We start from the raw sequence: 21,001 nt of genomic DNA on the forward strand, positions 1-21,001 counted from the left end.
AGGAGATGATTCTCCAACAACTTCAGCACAGCCAGGCGGGCTCACCTGGCATTCTGCTAGTGCAGGTGGCTGCCCACGCGGTCAGTTTTGCATCCTTTTGCATCCAAGGGAAAGTATTCAGCAACCACCGTGTTTCTGAAGCTGCTCTATGTTCAACACAACCCGACTGCAGCGCTCAGCTGTGCTCTTATCAAACACCAGGGTGATGTTTTTGATAGCTAGTGAACAGTCCTCAAGCAAGTCAGTTATTTCCTTGATTTCTCCCTACTGTGTACTTTGCTCCCGACAAGCCTATACTTCTACAGATAGAAGTATAGAGGAGGAAACATTGATACAGCTCTTCAAGGGTCTTTGTTGGCTTAAGGAAAAAAAGCAATACATACTACCTTATATCCAAACCGAAATGGTAATTTTTTCCCCTCCATCTGCATGTTAATTTGGACTGCAGCAAAAATGCTAACAATACATGTCTCCAAGTTTCCCAAGAATGTCATCTTTGCTCTGCAGAGGCATTCCTGCTAGAGAGTCTCATACTCGAAGATCCTGCTAGCAGATTAGAAGTGAACAAAAACCATTGAGCAGTCAGTGACCGTCACATTTGCCACAGAGCAGCTGTCAATGGTGCATCTCCTGAACAGGAGGTTACAGCAGTCAAAATAAAGCAAAGAAGTTGTAACTGGAAGCTTATTAGAACATGACATCATACTGCTTTGGTGCAAAGTTCAAGTCCACCCGTACTTTTGAAAAAAAATGTTTTAAAAAAATCAAAACAGATCTTCCCTATCTTAACAAATATTGAAATGTAAGTATTGGTTCAATACCAAATGCAAGGGGAATTCAAATGTTGATATTTTGGGAAGTAAATAAGCCAAATAAGTAAATAAAAGATAGGATGGGATAACAATTACTGAAAGCCCCCCCCCCCAGTTCACAGCTGTGCCCTTTATGACAGGTATATATTAAGACTAAACCACTAAAGATTAGCAAAAGTCTGCTAATTGTCAATTTTTCTGCTGGATTGGTTTGTGGCAACAGAGCGCACACAGTGTTTAAATTCAGCAGCCTTCTGCGCTGATCAAAAGATTGCTACTAATTTTTTTTTTTGTCTAGTCAAATACACTATGCCTAAGAAAAAAAAAGAGCTTTCTGGGCTTTCACCTTCCTCCTCATTGCTTCTTTTAGCCTGAGAGTTTGACTTGGAATTTATCAGAGCATCACTAAGAAAAAAAAACGCAACATAAAAGCCACTGTAGCTGGCCTAACTTTACATATTGCAAGGCTGTAACTGACATTTCTACTTTTACTTACCCATATGTATTACCTAAAGAAAAAGATACATTTTACGTTATATATATATATTATATTATTATTTATTATATATTTATTATATAAGATAAATAAAATGCATCTTTTGTAAATGTGTGTGTGTGTATATATACACATAACACACACACATATACTGCATTGCAACACACAAATATGCAGCATTTCTCCTGCTTGGAAAAGAGCAAACTAGAGGCAGCAGAAACAGAAAACCACATTTCTTTCTTTAAAAGGAAAAAATATCCACCACAGTACCCATTCACCCAGTCTTACATCTATTCTGGCATACCATACAGCTGAGCAATACAACACAGACAATGAAATCCACGGGAGAAAACACTGCATTTTCCAATCATACACCGAGACAAACGTGGTAACTCTAACAAGAACATTTTTCCTTTAATATATTTTGGTGTTTGTTTTTAATATAAGGGGACTACAGCAGATTTAAAATATTTGCATTTCATCAACAAAAACATAATTTCACCATGGACCTGCCTGCTACCGCAACACACAAAATATGCTTCAGTAGGGGAAGCAACTCCAACAGCAAAGCACAACTGGCAGAGCAAGGGGCTGGCAGGAGGCCACTTGGCCACCGAACACAAATGCCAGCCAGCACACTTAGGAGAGGCATTTCAGCCAAAAGGAGGACGCAGCAGGACTTCCAGGATCAGGAGAGGAAGGAGAACCCAGGTGCAAGGGCAGCTTTCAGAAACACATTTGTTTACATGTAGGTTAGTGAGCAGAACCCGAAGCAGGGAATTATTGCTGTCTAATGATCCTTTGGCTGAAGAGTAGGAACACCAGAGATGGAAACACGTTACCTGAACTGAAAGATTACGCAGGCACTGCCAGCTAACCATGAATAAAGTCAAGGCAGGAACAAGACAATGGCACCGAGCCAAGTGAACAAACAAGAGTCTTGGAAAGCTCTCTTCTAAGTGTAGCAAGAAAGAAGTCTAAATATTTCCAAGACAGGCCGGTATAACGTTTTTAAGGCTAATTTGTAACATTGTCAATTGCTACAACGGGGAAAAGATTTGATGGCTCAGGACATCAAGCAAAAACATCCAAAATACAGAAACTGATGGCTAATGGAGCAAAATGCAGTAACACGGGCGTGCAACTAACCAAATAAGTACTGCTACAACCATGAAAACAGATCATTTGCATGCTCGATGCAAAGAAATAAGTTATGATTTATGCCATAATTGATTTTCCTGTTTGTATTCATGATTGTTGTGCTGTTAAAATAATTATGCTATTTTTATATTGCAATTGCTAAAAGAGTGCATCTGTCATATCTGCTATATGTTAGATTAGAAATTGTGACATTGTAAATTCAAGTAACTCTACTGGTATGGTACAAGTCATGCCAAAGTACTTTCCTGCAATGAGTTAAGTATGGAACATAGCTTTCTTCTTAGCTTCAAGAAATACATTTCAAAAGATTTTTTAAAATACATTGTCTAATTAGCTATATGATATTTGTTGAATAACCAATATCCTACCCTGGCTTAAATTAAGTTCCATGTATTTTTTCCTCTATTATATCATTATGGCATTTATAAAGAGAACAAAGATAACAGGAACACTTGTAGCTAAATTCACTTCCCTGAACACAGGAAAAAAAATAAATTAATTATTGAGTTTGTATCACAAGTGGTTCAGCTACATATTCCTCAAGCAATGGTATTTCTGAACCTTTCCCCCAGTGAAGGAACGGTACTCTTGCCTATATTCAAACTGATATTCACTGAAAATCAAGGCACCCTCTGTTCAGGCTGTATAACAAGAGAACTTGTGAGTGATAAAAAACAGGTTGGGTTATGTGCTAAATTCAATGGCACAAGCCAAAACAAAAAAAAAAAAAAAAACAAAAACAAAACAAAAAAAAAAATCACTACAGATCCATCTGAAACATTGCATTAAACACAAAACACCACATTTCAAGAATCTAAGTTAATGAACTAAAGGGAAGCCCATAAAACCCTGATGGTGTCTGCGTTCTGCCTTCAAAGAGGTGGACAGCTGGAGTAGACAGATTGTTAGCTCTAAGTTGTCCACAAGAGTTAGACCTGTTTACAATATTCTGTATTTTCAGGTCTTCCCCACTTCCTGGTAACAGGAAGGAAAGTTTTATCAGCAAGTTTTCATGGAATCACTGCAAACGTTAAACAGAAGCAGCAGATAAAAAGTCAAAACAGTGCACGGAAATTTGAAAACCAAAAATCTAATCAGCTGAGTTTCTGCTGCCATTGCTATCTGTCACCGATGTCATTTTCATTACTCCAGATGACTCTTAAAACAGAGCAAAGAAGCCGCAGGGCTTCTCTCCTACCACATGATCCCATCAGGCAGCATTATCAACAGATCAATAACTGCTGAGGTACAGGCTTCACAGCCTTTCTAAGTCAGGAAGCCACTGTGCATTACAGGCACATTACCATTAATGAACAATAGCTTCATATATAACTGTGGACAAGCATCTTTCCCTTCCTCTAAAGCAACTGTAACAAAAAGGTACCAATCGGCAGATTTTGAAACAGAAGATGGACCAAGGTACCTCCATCTGTAATTCTGTGTTACTACAATTAACTGGAGGAACAGATTTCTGATATTTTTAATTAAATTTAACAGATATGGCACCAATAGCTCATGCTCTTTCCTATAACATCACTTTAGGTTTTTTTTGAAGTATTGTTTTTAAGAATGAAAAATTAAGAATTATTTGAAACCACTGTTCCCAGTGCTGTAACTGTCCATTTACAAGAAAAGCAAGGTAAGGTAACTCTTTCAATAAATAAGAAAGGAATCATCCCCTCCCTCCCACAGCAAAAGCCTTACCTTCATCGTTCTGGGCCAAGGAACCCGCTAAGACAGTAGCAAGTGCAATCCCTACAGCTAACCACTTCCAGAGACAAAACCGCTGTAGCATTTTTTGTTACACTTCACTCAAGGCAGATCTGAAAAAAACAAAGATTTGGTACATGCATTAGTCAACCAGCCTTCGCAAAGGTAATTACAAACTATTCCATAGCTTTGGATGCATATAGGGCATATACAATGTTGAACTGTTACGGACCACGCCTGTTAAACAAGCAAGCTTAATCCCATTAACATTAAAACATACAAATGTACATTAATTTGATAATCACGTATGCACAGCCTCCCAAGCAAGAATCTTGCATTTGCTTTATTAAGCTGTAATTTGCATAAAATTATTTTATTTTATTTTTTTACTCTTCCTGCTTCAGCCTTGTGCTTTACAGTACTTTGGAGAAGTGACCCTATGGGAGAAGTTCTGCTTATTAAAACTGATGTTTAATTGCAAGAGGCAGCAGAGAGCCAGCATCCAAACCCAGTGCCCAGCAGAACATCTCCCAGTAAATGGCCTTCTCTAATAATGCTCTAGGTACGTGGCCAGCAGGGGAGGAAAAAACAAAAAAACAAAGAAACAAACCAACAAACAAAAAGAAAAAAAAATAAAAACAGAACAAATCAAAACAAAATCAGAAGAATAAACTGGCCAAGACAGGTCTGGATGAACAAAGACAGGTTTGGATGAATTCCAGAGCATATTTAGAATGAGTAACATTAGAAAGTTATATAAAACTGTTTTATTGCTCCAATAAAGAGAATTAACATATTTCTGTAGCCCAGAACTGAATTATTTAAAAATATTCCTTCACATTAAAAAACATTGTGACAAATACAATGAACTTCCTAGCAACAGAAGCATGAAACGGGGAGAGAGTTACAGCATTATAAAAACAAGCTATTGTATAAAAAGGGTTTAAGTGCTGTCAATTTTCCCAAGCAAAGCACTTGACTCGGATTTCATTGCCAGTTTCTGCTTATAACTTCCCATTGTGGTTACAAACGCCCTGTATCTCATTCCAAGTCAAACAAACAGACTTCCCCCCCTCTTCACAGCTCCAGCACTACCACAGCCCGATCCGCCTGGCGGCACAGTGCTGGCCTTGTGCTCTCATTTTCTTCCACGGACCCAGCACGTAGAAAAACACAAACGTATGGACAGGGTCTAATTCACAGCACAAAACCAAACCACCAGCTCAGGGCATACAGACATCCTTTGGGATCACACTCTGCTAATCCACAGCAAAAGGATGTGGAGTTGCCACTAACAGAAAAGTTTTGTTAGGTATTGTAAAAGAAAGAAATTTCTCCAAGGTCTGAACTTACTCCAGATCGTATCAAGGCTCCCTTACACATCAAGCAGAGCTCCTTTCTTCTTCCCAAAGACCAAGGAGATCACCTCTGACTTTTTGCTTTCCAGGGATTTTAATACTAAAGCTCGCTATTAAAAGAATGCTATAAAAATATAAAGGGCAGGGGAGGATGGCGCAGCACATTCACTACTCCACCCCTCGTTCAGGGGTTAAAGATGATGAGAAGCCTTCCCTTGTCCTGATCTGGGTTGATGTCTGGCTCCTGCCACCCTGGCCAGTGCAGGCCATCAGCTGCAACGTGCAGCAGCTTCAGGAAGCACGTAAATACCACACATCGAGCACAGGGCTCCATGTGGTAGTGCGAATTTGGGCGACTGTGTTTGTATTTCAGCTGGACAACCATCAGTCTGACAGGACAGCTCATGATTACGTGAGTCACTGAATCCAGGCCAAGCAACAGGATCTACTACCATGAACATGTGCCCATCTTCCTCCTCCTGTAACAGCCTCTGTCCCTAGCTCCAGGGGAAACAGCTCAAGTAAGAATTTCTGGCTTTTCCTAATGGGGGTATCGTTCCCACCCACAAGAGGACACCAGAATTGTTAGCAGAGATCTCACAATCCATTTGGCCAAAGGGCTTTTAAAAGCCTGTTGTGCCGCTAGGAAAAGGAAGCTTCAGGCTCATAAACATGTTACCAATCAATTGGAAAGCATGGAACTGCTGGAGGAAAAGAGCAGCTAGTTCTCAAGGAAAGAGAAAGGAAAAAAAGGAACCCCCTCCCAGAAGCATGCCCAAGACTTTGTGCTGGTCAAAAGTGGCTTTTTCCCCCTTTACTTACCCAGGTAACCAAAATTATTATTAAACAAATCAAAAGATCATCAAGCTTGCTGGATGCTTTTGAAGATGCAAACATATCAATACTTCACCATTTTTTCTTCCCACATTCAGAGGAGACCCTAAAAGCATTGGGCCCCATTGCTTTTAATTTTAAGCACATGGCATTATTATTGCAGGAGGTGACACTTACTGTCACGTGCCTCCAACATCTTACACCTCAAAAATGGAAACAGGTTGTTCAAGAGACTTACTTAGTTTCTTCAGCTTGGCCTAATAAAGGCCACAGGACTATGCAGACTGAGTGTGCTCCAAGTCCTAGAAAGAAATGTCCATACACACTTCAGACCTCAGATATTTAAATTTACAACCTTGGGGGAAAAAAAAAAAAAAAAAAGAAGAAAAAAAGAAAATCCACATCTCTAAATCACGATGTCCTATTTTTGAAAGAGCTATTCAGAGCTCAGCTGACGTTCTTGAGTCAAGTCTACTCTAGAGAGATTTCAGGACAGAATCTTGGCAGACTTATTTTTGATTTTGATGAAAAGTCAAGTAAAACACGAGGACAGCAGCACTGCTGCTCTAAGAATAAGCATCTCTATATACAAGTGCATACAAATTGGCCTCCCTTTCTCCCCCACTTCATAATCAGAAAAAACCTGGTATGAAAACGTAGAAAGCAAGGACATTCCTACCAAAGTTAAGCAGATTCTGCTAACTCAGAAATAGCTCACAACCACCCAAAAAGTTATTACACAGTTCCAAAAGGTCCACAGTCTGTAAGAAACAGCATTCAGCTGTAAATGGCAAAGGACAATTGTGAATTGCTAATAAAAAAAATATCTGCAAAGTAACGGCACATGGTAAGTCTTAAAAGATTAGGAAATACAGGAAAATACATCAACATTGCTGCAGCAAAATTTTGAAGTTTGATATTACCACAGGCAATGAGAAGTTATATATTCACACACAAGAATCCTTAATGAAAAATAAAGAGAGCTGACGTTTTGGGGAACTCCAATTTTTGGCATGTCTGTATCTTTGTCTGCAGCCGATCACTGGCGGTATTTGCAGCTCAACTACAGCAGTGCTGTGATGGCACTCAATGGAGTAATCACCTCTCCTCATCTCACTTTTGTTTTATTATTATATTTTATCTTTCACCAGTGTAGCTACTGAATCGCTCAAACTCCAGCAAGTCAAGTCATCTACATGACACATTTCAGAAAGTTTTAAGACAGGATAAAGGTGAATGGGAAAAAAACAAAACCTCAGAAATCAAATGAGTCATGGCATCCAAGCACCTGGAATATATTTAGGACCCAATGCTATCCTTGTAATCTTAAATACTTACGATCCCTTGTTATTGCAGTACTTTAAAACTCTGCATTCATTTGAAGCTGACCAGGGAAACATGGACTTAATTAAAATAAACAGCCTTGGTCAGGGTAAAATAAGCAAATAATAACTACCGATGCAAATTTGTTCTTGGTATGGAAATAACTGAAGTTAGAGAAGGCCTCTGAAATCAGGTATATGCTAATGTCATGCATTGGAAGGAAATGATTCTTTATAAAATTTAACCTCAGAGAAAGATAGGCAAGGGAGAGGGAAAAAACTATTATAGATGTGGTTAAGAGGTAACAAACAGAGAAAGAAAAACTGCTGTACAAATACCCAAACCCTGGCTAACATTGTCCCCACTGGTCTCCAGCAAACTTCCAAACCAAAACTAGCACTTAAGTTGCACCAGAACATGGTGTTTCTACGTTGTTTTTAATAAAAAGAAAAATAAAAATCTCAGCTTTGGACTGATTTTGCCTCAAGTCAGAGGCCGTTGGGTTACTCAGAGCCTAACCAAGGCTCCCTACGAAATGCAGAATGTAACAGCACCACAACACAAACATTGGCATAGCAGCAACTCTAAAACCTTCTGACCGCTAGCAGCAAATTTGAGCACATCTTTGAGGCAAGCACAGTTTATAACTCATTCTAAGAGGAGAAAGTGCATACTTACAAATCACTAAGTAGACGTAAACAAGCATTTGCCATTTAATATATGTCAAGAACAATAGCCCCTGTGAAATTACCATGGTTGGAAGAACAGTACAGCGTGTTTATAAATGTTTATATACCTATTTACATGAATGCTGTGATTTTACACAACCAACCAGAACTCCTTCAAGGATCAACAGTCACACATTTTGTTTATGGGTGTTGCCTTGTGAATATTACAATTGCGATAAAACATTCAGGTATAAAGTCAACTACTTTTAGAAGTCTACATACAGAATTCTTTAAAAACAGGAAAAATTATAGTGGACAGTTTTATTATGGGCTCATCTGTATTATTACTGATCAGATAAAATGCCTGAAGATTGCAGACAAAAACAGGGTCTCTGAAGTGCAAATGCTTGTGCTGTGATGGGACTGGTGCCGTAATATATCAGAAATGTCAGCAGAAATGGTAAAAAAGCGTCTCTTACAGAAGCCAAATAGGAGACGAATTTGCTTTACAGTCTGACAGCGTTTGTGGCTAGGTTAAAGCTACGCTCCATTAACTATATGTCCCGAATGCTTTATTTCTGTTTCCAAAACAATTATGTTGAACTGTCAACAGAAGAAAACACTTCAAAAATACTTAAACATGCGAACAGGCAAAAACCACCTTTGGTTTGTCTCAGTGCCATTCTTAACGAGCGTTACGTCTCTGGGTAGGCAGCCACAGCTGGCTCGACACATGCCATACCCCATCCAGGTGCAGCAGAGCGCCCACCCTCTCCTATTCCCACCCCAACTGCTGCATTTATGCCTGCAAGCAGCTGGGATGTGCATGGCAGCGGTCAGTGCTGGGACCTAACACCCATACCGAGCATCTTCCAGGGCTTTCACCTCCCATTAGCTAGGTCTTGGGGCTGAATGGTCATTTGCACATCTGGAGCACATCAGATGGGGAACTGCAGGGCTGGGGAACACCTTCAGTTAAGGCTTGAACAAAAGAAAAAAAAAAGATTCCAGCTCACAAGCTCAGGGATGTCCTGGGAAGTAAAAGATCAGCCTGCCAGCTCCCGTGTCCACTCTCTGCACTTCCCAGAGAGCTGCCAGGCCCGCCTCAGCATCAGCGTGTGAGCAGAGCCAGTGAAGGCAGAGCTTACCTTGGAGTTAAAGCCACGAGAGCTATTTACAGCTCCACTTCAGCACCCAGTGTGAATAACTGAATAACTCTGTTTACTGAAGTCAAACATCTGTTTATATGCTCTCTTGAAGAAGTTAAGCATATGCAAATATTTGGTTGAACTGGGGTTATATTGAATAATTTACAGTACAAATACAATCCTTTCTCCAATTTTGCATGATCTAGCTTTAACTAGAAAATCATCACAGTTTTTATTTTGTGAATACTGCTCGAGCACTCCACATGGAAACATTTCAGCCTATGAACTCTTTGACATACTTGACTCCTCTTACATTAGCTAAGAAGATTTTCATGCTATAGAACTAGGACAAATTGTATGGATTTTGTTACTGTCCTTTCCTTGATTGGATCCTTTCAATAATGTGAACATTTTTAAGATTCAGTTTCAACAATCAAGCATACTCCCAACTCATTCCTTTTTCATGGGTGCTGGATCCATTCTTATGGATGTGTTCACTTTCATGACATTCAAGTAATTCCTGAATTCCTCGTTGTCCATTTCCCTCTAAGGCCTAACAGCTTTAATTACTCCCCTGTGCTATGTTCTTCTTACAAAAACGGCCACTTTCCCAATATAGTCACAGTCACTGCCACAGCAAGGTATGTCCAAGCCAATGGAGACCATCAGTAACAGCAAGTTACTTGCCTCCGCGTTAGTGAAAAAAAAAAATAATAAATAAATTAAAAACTTTAGTACAACAGCACCTCATCTAGGTACAGCTAGAATTAAATTTTGCTACGGGGTCAGTTTTGCATTTAATGCAGAAGATGCACTTCTCAACTTTAAGAGTCACTTTTACTTCAACATTGAAATTCCTGAGTTTATTTCAGTGCTGTGTACCCCAACCCAAAGCGACTGGTATTTCCCTACTCACCCTCAATAGAAAGATGCTATTTTCCCTCTGCACATAGCAATAGCACCTCATGTATGGCCCCATTCGCAGCAGGTGACATCTTGGGAGCACTTTGCCAATCCCCCTGCCAGCAGAGCGTACTGTAAATGTGCTGTATTAACACTTGATGCAGCATGCTGTTAATTTCCAAAGAGAAGAGGGAATATTGCTAAGTATATGCAGGTTTGCTCAGAGAAATGTCAACTGCACCACCAAAAATAGAAAAAAAGCTTTGACAGAGTAACTGAGGTAGAGATGGAGAGCGGTTTTTGCTTCCTGCTTCATCATTAGTTGCAATCGCTGGAGTTATTTTCTGTATTTTCTGAGAAGCAATCCAGCCATGAGATGAATTACATCCTCTTAATCATGGGTGAGTAAACAGGATAGCCAATTTAGTCCTGTCTCCAGCCCCTGGTTTGTAATGCGGAGGCACCACACAGATACTCAGTTCCCCAACCCTCTGTGTGCACTCAGCCTATACAACAACCCCACTCTCACAGGAGGCTGCCACCGCTTAATGCAAAGATGCTCCCAAGGTCAGGCCTGCATTGGGCTGTACATCTACAACTGCTACCTGCAGGCAGTGGCTCTAGGATGCGGAGAGAGGAAAAATATCCTACAGCTCCTTACATCACTGCCCGAGGAAGTGACATTACTCTAAGTAACATTAACTACTTATCATAAAACCATTAAATATATATATAAACTATATAAGTCAGAAGTATTTAAGTTAGCTCTTCAATAACCTTTGTCTTTACAAAATATGCCCACAAAGCTTAAATTATACATTAAAGTACTGGCTACTTTACTAGTTAATAACAGAAATACAGCTTGATATAGAAATACAAAGATCAGTCTCACTGCTGTTACTGCAAGACAAGTACTGGACCATATCCCAGAAATCTCTCCATGCCTCCACTGCTGAAGCCTTCTCTCTTTCACGGGGCTCACCTAAGGCAGAGGAGCAAATCAGAGGTTTCCTCTAAGCAAAAACCGATGAAGAACTTGGTTACCTTGCAGCGAAACAAATGCTGGGTTTTTGAAATACCAGGATGGGCAGGAAGTTCAGTTTTCTCCCAGCTCCCACCCGAGCTCTCAAAGAGCAGGATTCTCACAGGGGCAGCCCACATGAATTGTATGGGGGGGAAAAAGCAAGTTCAGGCACAGGGAGGAGTGGCAGAGCTGCAGCTGCGGCGCTGTCCCACGGGCTGATTGGCTCACCCCAACAGCTGGCCCCAGCATTCAGCTGCATCTCATTTGGACTTGAATTACAAAAAAAAAAAAAAAGGTCCAGGAATGGCTTCTCGAAAGACATCCTAGAAAGCAAATTATAAGAGCATAGGTTCTGCCCTGCCAGTTGCTTTTTTGTTCTTCAGGATCAGAGTTTGATAGCACCTGCCTCACTACTGACTTTTCTCACGTTTGCTAGGAAAACCCCAGTGAGTGATTAGTGCAACGAGGTCAATTTCTGCTGTGCAGCTCCCTTCCAAGAAGACCAGACGGTTACGGGGGCTTATTCTGAGCACCACTACAGGAACCCAATTTCTGGCTGTAGGTATCTCTCCACATCCCCCAGGATGACTTCATCTTTTAGGATGATACGAGCTTCAAACATGCCCAGTACGAAACACCTGCTCCTACAGAGTTCTGCCCGCAGCTCTCCTGTCCCTGCTGGATGGCACAGACCCACCAGACCTATGTCCCTCTCACACCAGGCACGGTTCCCTCAGAGCCCCTCTGAACACCCTGGGAGGAAACCTGCCACTTCTCAAGAGTTCAAGGCTTAAACTCCAACTTCCATTATGGCAACGGGCATGTCCACAACTGCGTTACATGAATTTATTTTATTGGAGAAAATTACATTTTCTCAAGTCAGATTTATATGCTGCGGCTTCAATTCTCTGCACTCAGATGTAAATTTTGTAAAATAAATACATCCAACTTGTCAAAGCAAAGCCTATGTTTCTGTAGAAAGTCAGGAGACGACTGATTCTCCTTGCCTGTTAGTCATCACATGCCAAGAGTACTATTAAACACATCCTGGAGTAATTACAGTTTTTTATTAGCTCTGTTAAAATACTTCAAAAGACATTTCAGAATTAAAATGCATATACATATGCACACACTTAGCAGAAATTATATTCAGCTACCTGGCTGTCAAGTAGAAGGGTGTGCAGTTACGCATTACTGGGCCAAAAGCTTTAAAAATAGTCCTGGCTTTTGAAGCTGGGACAGCTTACAAGTGCTAAGGCTGATTAAGGCAGATCAGAATTTTTGTACATCTGCACTCCAACTCACAGACTATGTAAAAGTAAAGTTTAGAAGGTCTGAGATGTCTTTACCTGCACTTAGTTTCTCTGGAAATACAATTTTTCCGCTTACCATTATGAAGCAGTTTGTCCTTACCTACCTGTGATTACCAGCTACAGAGAACCCTGGCAAACCAGCCCTCAAGAAGAGATGCCTGCAGCCCGACTTGTAATGCTGCTCCCAACAATCCCCTTCCTAGGCAGATTCCTGTGGGGAGGGTACAGCTCAAAAATCCTTCGCTTTACAAGTTTTGCTTAATTCATCATAGAAAGTAAACCCAAAGTCCTCCACTGCTGCTGCTTGTTGCATCTAACTCCACCCTGTTTGGAGCCGCTGAGCAGGGCACTCAGCTACACGCTTCTCCTGCCCAACCTACGTGCAGTGGGACAAAGGCATCCTACAAAAGCTGATGCACATCCCATTCCTCCACACAAACAGTTTGGTTCAGTCCACCCTCCTTGGCACCCTTGGGACAAAAGGCAGCACCTGCCTTTCCTCATTTCTCAGTACTTCTCAACCACTTCTCCCTCCCCACGGTGTCCATTCTAAATTGATATATTTAATAAAGAATTGATGTCTCTTTTCCAGAAATGTAGCAAACTGCACATTTGATGTTTATCAGTTCCTTGTTTCCTGGGTCACTCGATGCATTACCAGTTACATTCAGCTACACGCTTTCCAGGCACAAATGAATTACTTAAGCCATAAGCCAAGTACTCCAGCAAGCTTTGAGACAATAAAAAGCCTCCTATGACCAATGCCATGAGCGTTTAGACCTCTCGTGCATCACCACAAATGTGTTGTGAAGCCTCATCAGCCTGGACAGCTGAGCTGGAGCCTGCTAATCAAACCACACATGAATTGTTACTCAAATTTCAAAAGATGCCAAAATTATGTAAATAAGACTGCAGAAAGTATTTCCTGTAAGGTTTCATAAAGGCAAACAACAACACTGTTAGTATAAAGACTGTCAGACAACGTCCCCACACCCACGCAGGGTCGCCTCGTGCCACTGTTTGGCGCTGGCTGAGGCCTAGCTGTGGTAAGGACGGGCAAAGGCCCACAGACGTGCCCTGAGAGGCAGACAGCACTCCTAGCATCCTACTCGATATTTTCTTTGTTACTGAGCTGACATTTCTGCGAATTTCACAATGCTTAGAGTTTAGAAGGCATTAAAGGCTGATCTGGTGAAGTTGAATAGAGTGTGCAGGAAGCCAGCAGAGCTTTGACACTTGCTGCCACCCACAGAGCGCACGAATGAGTCAGAACCGTACCTACCAGGAATGATCACAAGCTCAGCAGGGAGATAAGAGAACAGGACAAGTTTCAGAAACCAGGGATTAAGATACCTCTTTTACTTGGAGTAACGTAACTGGATCCAAAGTTCAGAATCACTGGTGCTGACAAAAAAATGCTGCTGACCCTCACAAGAAGATTAGTCCCTGCATCGTCCAGGTGGAACAATGTCCTCATGATGGACAGCTAGGTAACAGATTGCTTTATTGAACGACAAGTAGTGTCTGTCCATTCTGGAAGCTGTCCTGACCATGACACCAAATAAATAGTTTGGCCACCTAGGAATCTGACAGGGTGAACTAGAAAGCTGCCAGGTATCTGTAAGCATTTGCAAGTCGCCGATGGCCTGGAAAGAGTCACACAGAAAGTCTGAAGTCAGTTTTCTGAAGTCAGAAAACAAGGAAGGACACTCCTAAAGACAGGGGAAAGGGCTGTGGCCAAAGAGACGTGGCTCTGGGGTGCTTCACAAGGGGAAGCAGGATCAGCTGTCCAAGAAAAAACGCTAAATTGTAGAAAACAATTATAATCTGACAATTCTAGTGGCAAATCCAGAAGAAAACTGAAAATTAACAAATAGAGGAGCTGGTCTGCACGGTTTACAACTGTATCAGCACCGGTTAAAGGAGGAGCAGGTGCCAGGAGGCAGCCAGCAGAGCAACGTGGAGCATGGGGACACCACCAGTAAAAGGTCCCAGCAGCATTTTTTAACAGCCCTGGGGGATTGTGAGCAGCTCTGTAAGGATTTAAATGCATTTGGTACCTGAGCAATAGCTGGGGAAATGAATTTCAATTTGGATCAAAATGCACACTGGGACAAATAACGTATTCATGAATGCAAATATGGATTCTGAATTTATCAGCTTTTTAGACATTATCCCCTCAGAGGAAGCAGTACAGATAGCTGCTATAGTGTAATGGGCACTGAGCTAAAGTAAACAAAATGCTTGGGAGCATTAGAAGGGATAGAAATACGACCTAAATTATAATGGCATTATAAAGGACAACAGAAAACCCCAGAGCATTAAACACTGGTTTTGCTACCATAATTTCCCAAGGAGGCACCAGAGAAGAAGAAGGTCTCAGAAAGGACAGATGAACTGACTTTAAGTCACTGTAGGATGTAAACCTTCCCTCATCAACCAAAGCAAGAAATGCCCCCTCTTCATGTCCCCCCCAATAGAAAAAAAACAACCTTCACCTCTGAGAATACAAGCCCAAGCATTACTTTTCACCTGAAAGAGATGTTACAGAGAATTGACAAAGACCTTGGCTACCAGAACTGCTGCAGCAATGTATTTTTCACTTGACTAATGTAGTGCTATACTACATGAATAAAGACGGGATTAAAACATGAATAAATACAAAGAAATTAACTAAAAGCATGAACTGAACATTTGGACTCGTTCAGGAAGTTGTGGCAGGGAGAACAACTGATTCCACTGCCAGCCAAGATCCCTTTACAAACAATATCATTTAAAACTATGCACGTTATGGCAATGATTTCATATGCTCAGGGCTTGTGTAATGCACCTGTAGGAGCCCCAAGAGAAAAGCTGTGCAGTGCCACATAGCTGAGTTCAGGGGTGCTTTTCAATTCCTCTTCACCACGCAGTAACAGTCAGATGAATATCTGATGAATGCAATGGATTAATGGCTTTTGTTGCAAATTCATGGCTGACTTTTTTTTTTTTTTCCCAGCTGTGTTTTGTAAGTTCAGTAAAGCACAGAAACCCTGGAGTTTCCTGCTACTTCCATGTGCTTGTTTCAAGCCAAACTGCCAGCAGGAAGGAATTTTCCTCACCTGGGTTCTTCTGCTTTACTCCTACCACTCAGGCCCTCAGCACACAACAGAGAAGAGAGGAAGAACCATGCCTGGCAAGAGGGCAGACACATTTGGGAGACTTGGGCTTAAAAACAGCATTTTTAGCAGTGCTCTGCTTCAGAGCAGCTGCAGTTGGTGACGTGACTACAGGTGGTAGCACCTCCCGGGGGGCTCTCTGATGCCTCTTTCTCCCTCACATATTCTTTCCAAGTCGTATGGCCTCAAAACACAGCTTTTGTTCCACAAAATTATTTAATGAAATTATATGATCTAATTGCTTCTGTGTTGAAAAGAAGAAAAAAGCACCAATTTCCATTTTTTTTATTCTGTTACTGTTGCACAGTGCTGCAAAGTTGAAGGAGAAATGGGTTTCTAGCCTAGGAAAGGAAGAGGTGAAATCCACTAACAGAAATAGAGTAAGTCAAAAGAAATAATCCATACTTACTGTTTTTCAATAAGCAAAGGCAACATTATAAGCAACAAGACTATTTTCTCTTTTGAAATTCACAGTTCAATTTTAAGCTGTTTCCCTTTGGCAAATTACACGTTTTGCTAACCATGCTGACGACAGAAATGCAGAAATTAGCTCGAGATGCTGAAATAAGGGCTTAAGTCACGATCCTGCAGGTACAGCTCCTTCTGCTTGAAACCCCTGAACCTGCACAATGCCATTAGCACACGGAAATGAGAAATTACAGAGGAACCAGGTCCCAGACAGCAGCACCATAGGAAGCTCCAACTCCACAGCAACCACATCATCTTCTCTCCAAAACTGGTATGGAGTAGAAAAAGGACATTTTTGTCTTCTCTTGTTCTCCTAAGTGGATTTCCTCCTCCTTTTTTTTTTTTTTTTCTTAGCACCCAGTCTAGCACTTCCCAACACTCAAAGGATAAATGTGAAATTAATCTCAAAGGTCTTTTTTGAAGGCTACACATATTAGCCACAGCACCAGTTCCCCAAGACCCAGATTGCCTTCCTACAAGACAGAGATTTTTGCTTTAATGCCAGTGCTCATTTGAATAGAAAGCAACATATTTTTTTTGTGTGTTTTTGTTTTTCCCAAAAAAAGTCATTACTGCAGTGACATCAACCTTTCCCTGGAGCTAGCTCCTAGCTTGCACAACTGTGATGGGAGGTATTTTTCCCTAAGAGAGAAAACTGGAAGCACCCCCTTCTAGACCATTAGAATGATGAGGAGTTTTGTCTTAGATGCAAGCCATCAAATGCAAGGCAAGACCTACATGTACATAGTACCAGCAGAAAGCATCAAGAAATTACACAGAACAGGATCCGTGACAGAAGCACTGCAAATTGTCCCGAGGATACAGTCAACCTTAGGTGGCACAACTAAGCAAAAAACATCATGCGACATGAATGCTGCTGTACAGCCTTACCCCATTTTTGAAGATTAGATTATCGGTGCTCTCTCTTAAATTGCATCTCAAAGGCACCACATGGCTTTGAATTTGCTGAGATCACAGATTTTTAAAGAAATAGCTTCAACAGTGTAATGGAATGGATGTTGTTTACTCACTGTGACACTACAGCAGGACTTCATCTTTTGCATCTCCCCCTCGAAAGGGGATGTGGAAATGAAACAGAAGATCATGACCATCAATGACTTGAACTTAACACTGAGAGAAGGTTGCAAACACCCAGCTTTACCTAACCTCCTCACAGGTCAGCTGTACGGGGAACCTACCTAGATCAGAAGGCAAAAACTTCTCAAAAGTAGCCACTGATAAGCAGGATTAGCCTAAAACAACTTGCACATGCTTACAGATACAGCCCATGGAGGTGGCTAAAAATCACTCTGAAGCCAGACACCTCAGTCACCAATCCATAACATACTGCCCTTTCATTGGAGTTAGTCTCTTGGGACATCTCCATAGAGAGCCTTCTGTGGGCCTGAAGACCTCAGAAGTGTCTTCAAACTCTTTTGGAGTTTCTCCTCAGCTTTATATATACAGAGAGAGATAGATATATAGATAGATATAGATAATAAACACCATTTAACCAAGATTGCTTTAGTCATGCCTTCCTTAGAAAACATTCACAGAGCAGAAGCTGAAACTCAAAATATTACACATTTTTAATTATTACTTAATGTGCTGTTGGAAATACTACGTATATCTGAAAGCACACTGGACAGGCAGATTGCAAAACTTGGTTCACCAGATGTCCCACCAGGAAAGCTTTAGGGGACTGACAAGTTACGCAGTGCATGTTGATTTCCTGAGCTACCATCCTCTTCCAGCATCTTCCAAAAGTCATTTGTGTTTCGTGTCCTTCAGCATAAACCTTTTAAATAACCTCCCACAGGGAAAGGTTCTTCCTCACTTGGAAGATTATTCAACTTTTGCTACATTTTAGTACGAAGGAAACTCTAAATTACAAGACATCCTCTTGCTATTATACACAGGTGGTAAACAACAAACCCCCCTAAATACACTTGAATTTATCTCTTTCATCCTGGTTCCCCCCAAACAGAAGTATTCCTCACAGCCTGCTGAAGAACAGGCTTGTCAGTATGAAAAATATCAGCAATAAATTAATCACTATTTGAATAAAAGGTTGTCAGAAAACTCTGGTGAGATTTTACCAGCATGGATCCAAATTAGCAGTTTAATGAGTTACATAATTCTGGGTCATTTCTTGCTCCTGATGAATACAGGAGTTAACTACTGTATTTCTTAGTGGTTGCTCCATAATTCTCTTTTCAACTCTAACACAACTATAAACTGTTACAGGCATGAGGAAGAACAGCAGGCAGGAGTCTGCACTCAAAGAGAAAGTATTATATTTGGGGGAGACATTTATTTTTTATTTTTTAATTTTTAAATATTTCCATCACTTCAAATTCAGAAGTGGCCTCAGCTGAGGAACTACCAACATCACTCAAGAGAAACTTCTCACCTGAATGCCTCTCCAGTCCAGGGAGGAGAAAAGGGGAAGTGTTTTTGTTTAAAATACGTGCAATAATATCTCACCAGGAGTCCCTGGAAGCCCTGCATTTTAATATACTTGCAAGAAAGCCATCATGCAGAACTGTCACTTCCAGTGGAAACAGCCCTTAGTGAGGCTGAAACTGCTTGTGTGTTTTTGTAGTTTCTCCCTTGCAAGGAAGATGGAAACATATCACACACACAGTGGCATCTTTCACCAAAACAGCCCACGTTGTGCTCTGTTTTAAGGCAGCAAGTACCCCCACTGGCTCCTTGGCACAGGATCAGCAGAGCTTCATCTCCATTTCATCCTCCTCTCCAGGGCTGCAATCCCACAATATTCAAACACTTTAAATATGCCCATTCATCCTGACCCACGAGGCAGGCAGATACCGGTTGTAAACATGCCTGTCTTAAAACACCCAGTGTTTTACATGCAAATTGTTCAAAGATTAAAACAACACATTGCTCTTCTACCATACATCTCATCTCCAGCAAGAAGTGATGACTGCAAACCCCATTTCTTGCTCTCCTCATTCCCCTTGGGCATGCACTATGTCACAGACATACCTGAAATGGTTCTACCAACTGGATCAAACTTACACCCTTAGTATTACCTACATTAAAACCCATTTGTTCTAACATACTCATCCACATCAACAAGTAGCTGCCCGTCCCGTTTTGCAAAGCCTTTGATGAAAAGGTGGCTTGCCTACCCTGGCACAGACACCCCAGTCCTCTTCCCACAAAGCAAGGCACCAAATGCCTCCCGTGTATGGATGAGATGGAGAATGAGCACCCAAAAGCAGCTGAAGAGCTCCTAACATACTGGCAGCAAGAAATGGACGCCACAACATAGTTATTTTATCAAGGCAAAGAGAAAGTACAAAAGAAAAAGTGATGCAGCTAGGTATCAGAAAATGAAATATGAGTCTAACAAAAACGTCTATTTGGTGGCACTCAATTCCGTAACTTTTTACTAAATAGACTACTTTGCTGTGAAACTGAAGCCATAATAAACAAGCAGCCATAACTTTGAACTACAGGAAGAACATTTACAGGGTACAGACACCAAACTTTGAGACTTAACACACAGCAGCAGTTAAAGAGCACAAAAGTTTCCCAACGCTATTTGCCAAGCTTATCACATTTTTCCTTCCCATTTGTCACTCTAAAAACAAGTCCTGGTTCAACCTCTTTGAACTGTAATAATTAATATTCATCTCTCCCAGAGCTTTCTCTTCCCTCATGCTGCATTTCATAGAAGTGGGTCTTCTTTAAAAGACTGTTTTTCTCCCGTGGGGATGACTCGCACAGACTGCCTCTGCTACCAACCCAATTACCAAACATTAGAGAGATCTGCCTCTGTACTAATCAGACGGGTCCAAGTAAGGTCACTCCATAGTTAGGAAAAAAGAAACCAGAGCACAGAAAACCATTTTTAAGGCAAAGGACAGAGCAGTTCAGACAGGCTCAGGAACCTGGGCTTGTCACTGGAGTGCATTTGCAAGAGATTAAAGGCGACAAACTACACTCCAACCAAATGATCCATTGACAGCATATTTAGGGTATAAATAGAAAACGTCTTCTCCAAATAGATCAGATCTTTAATGCTTTGGAAGGCATTGTCTGCAAGCTCTGCCACACAATAAATTGATTTAGCAAAATGTCAAGTTGCAGGGAGGAGGCAAAAAAACAGGAGTTGGATTCCTCCCAGAAGAATATAAACTATATAACTGCACTGAAACAGGCAGCTGAAGGATTTACTGACCTGCTGGAGTATTTAATGAAATTATTCCCATGAGCACAATCTTTATGAACTGGATCATTACGATCTCTCCCCCAGTAACTTGCTCCTTTTTCAATATGCAAAAAGACTTCACACACACCTTCATACTCATGATTCCCACCACTTGTGCAACTAGAAGGATGTTTTCAGAAACCATTCAGAAACCATGCCCCAAAACATAATCCTACAAGTATTACTACAGATACTTGTCTTGCCTAAGCTCACTGAGGCCAGAAGAGACTGGAACAAGCAGTAAGTACAGGTCAGACTTGATCAAAAATTCTTCTATTTCTCTATTTACCAGCAAGTGAACTCTCAAAATATTTAATTCCTGACTTGCTTTTTTTTTTGGTTTGTTGGGTTCTGTTTTTTTAGATTTTTAGTTTCTTTGGAA

The 21,001-nt window shown here is 41.0% G+C and overlaps 1 protein-coding gene across 7 annotated transcripts in view; it reads right to left on the reverse strand.

Annotated features, from left to right (window-relative positions):
• Nucleotides 1–21,001, reverse strand: part of PCDH15 (protocadherin related 15) — a 773,967-nt gene that overhangs the window by 328,551 nt on the left and 424,415 nt on the right. For all 7 annotated transcript variants that reach the window (XM_068688403.1, XM_068688402.1, XM_068688405.1 and 4 more), the window contains one exon: nt 4,174–4,292. In XM_068688403.1, coding sequence (XP_068544504.1) covers nt 4,174–4,264 — 91 coding nt within the window. In that variant the 5' untranslated portion in view covers nt 4,265–4,292. The remainder of the gene's footprint in view (nt 1–4,173; nt 4,293–21,001) is intronic.

This window comes from Anas acuta, chromosome 7 (genome assembly GCF_963932015.1).
Source record: "Anas acuta chromosome 7, bAnaAcu1.1, whole genome shotgun sequence".
Lineage (NCBI taxonomy): Eukaryota > Metazoa > Chordata > Aves > Anseriformes > Anatidae > Anas > Anas acuta.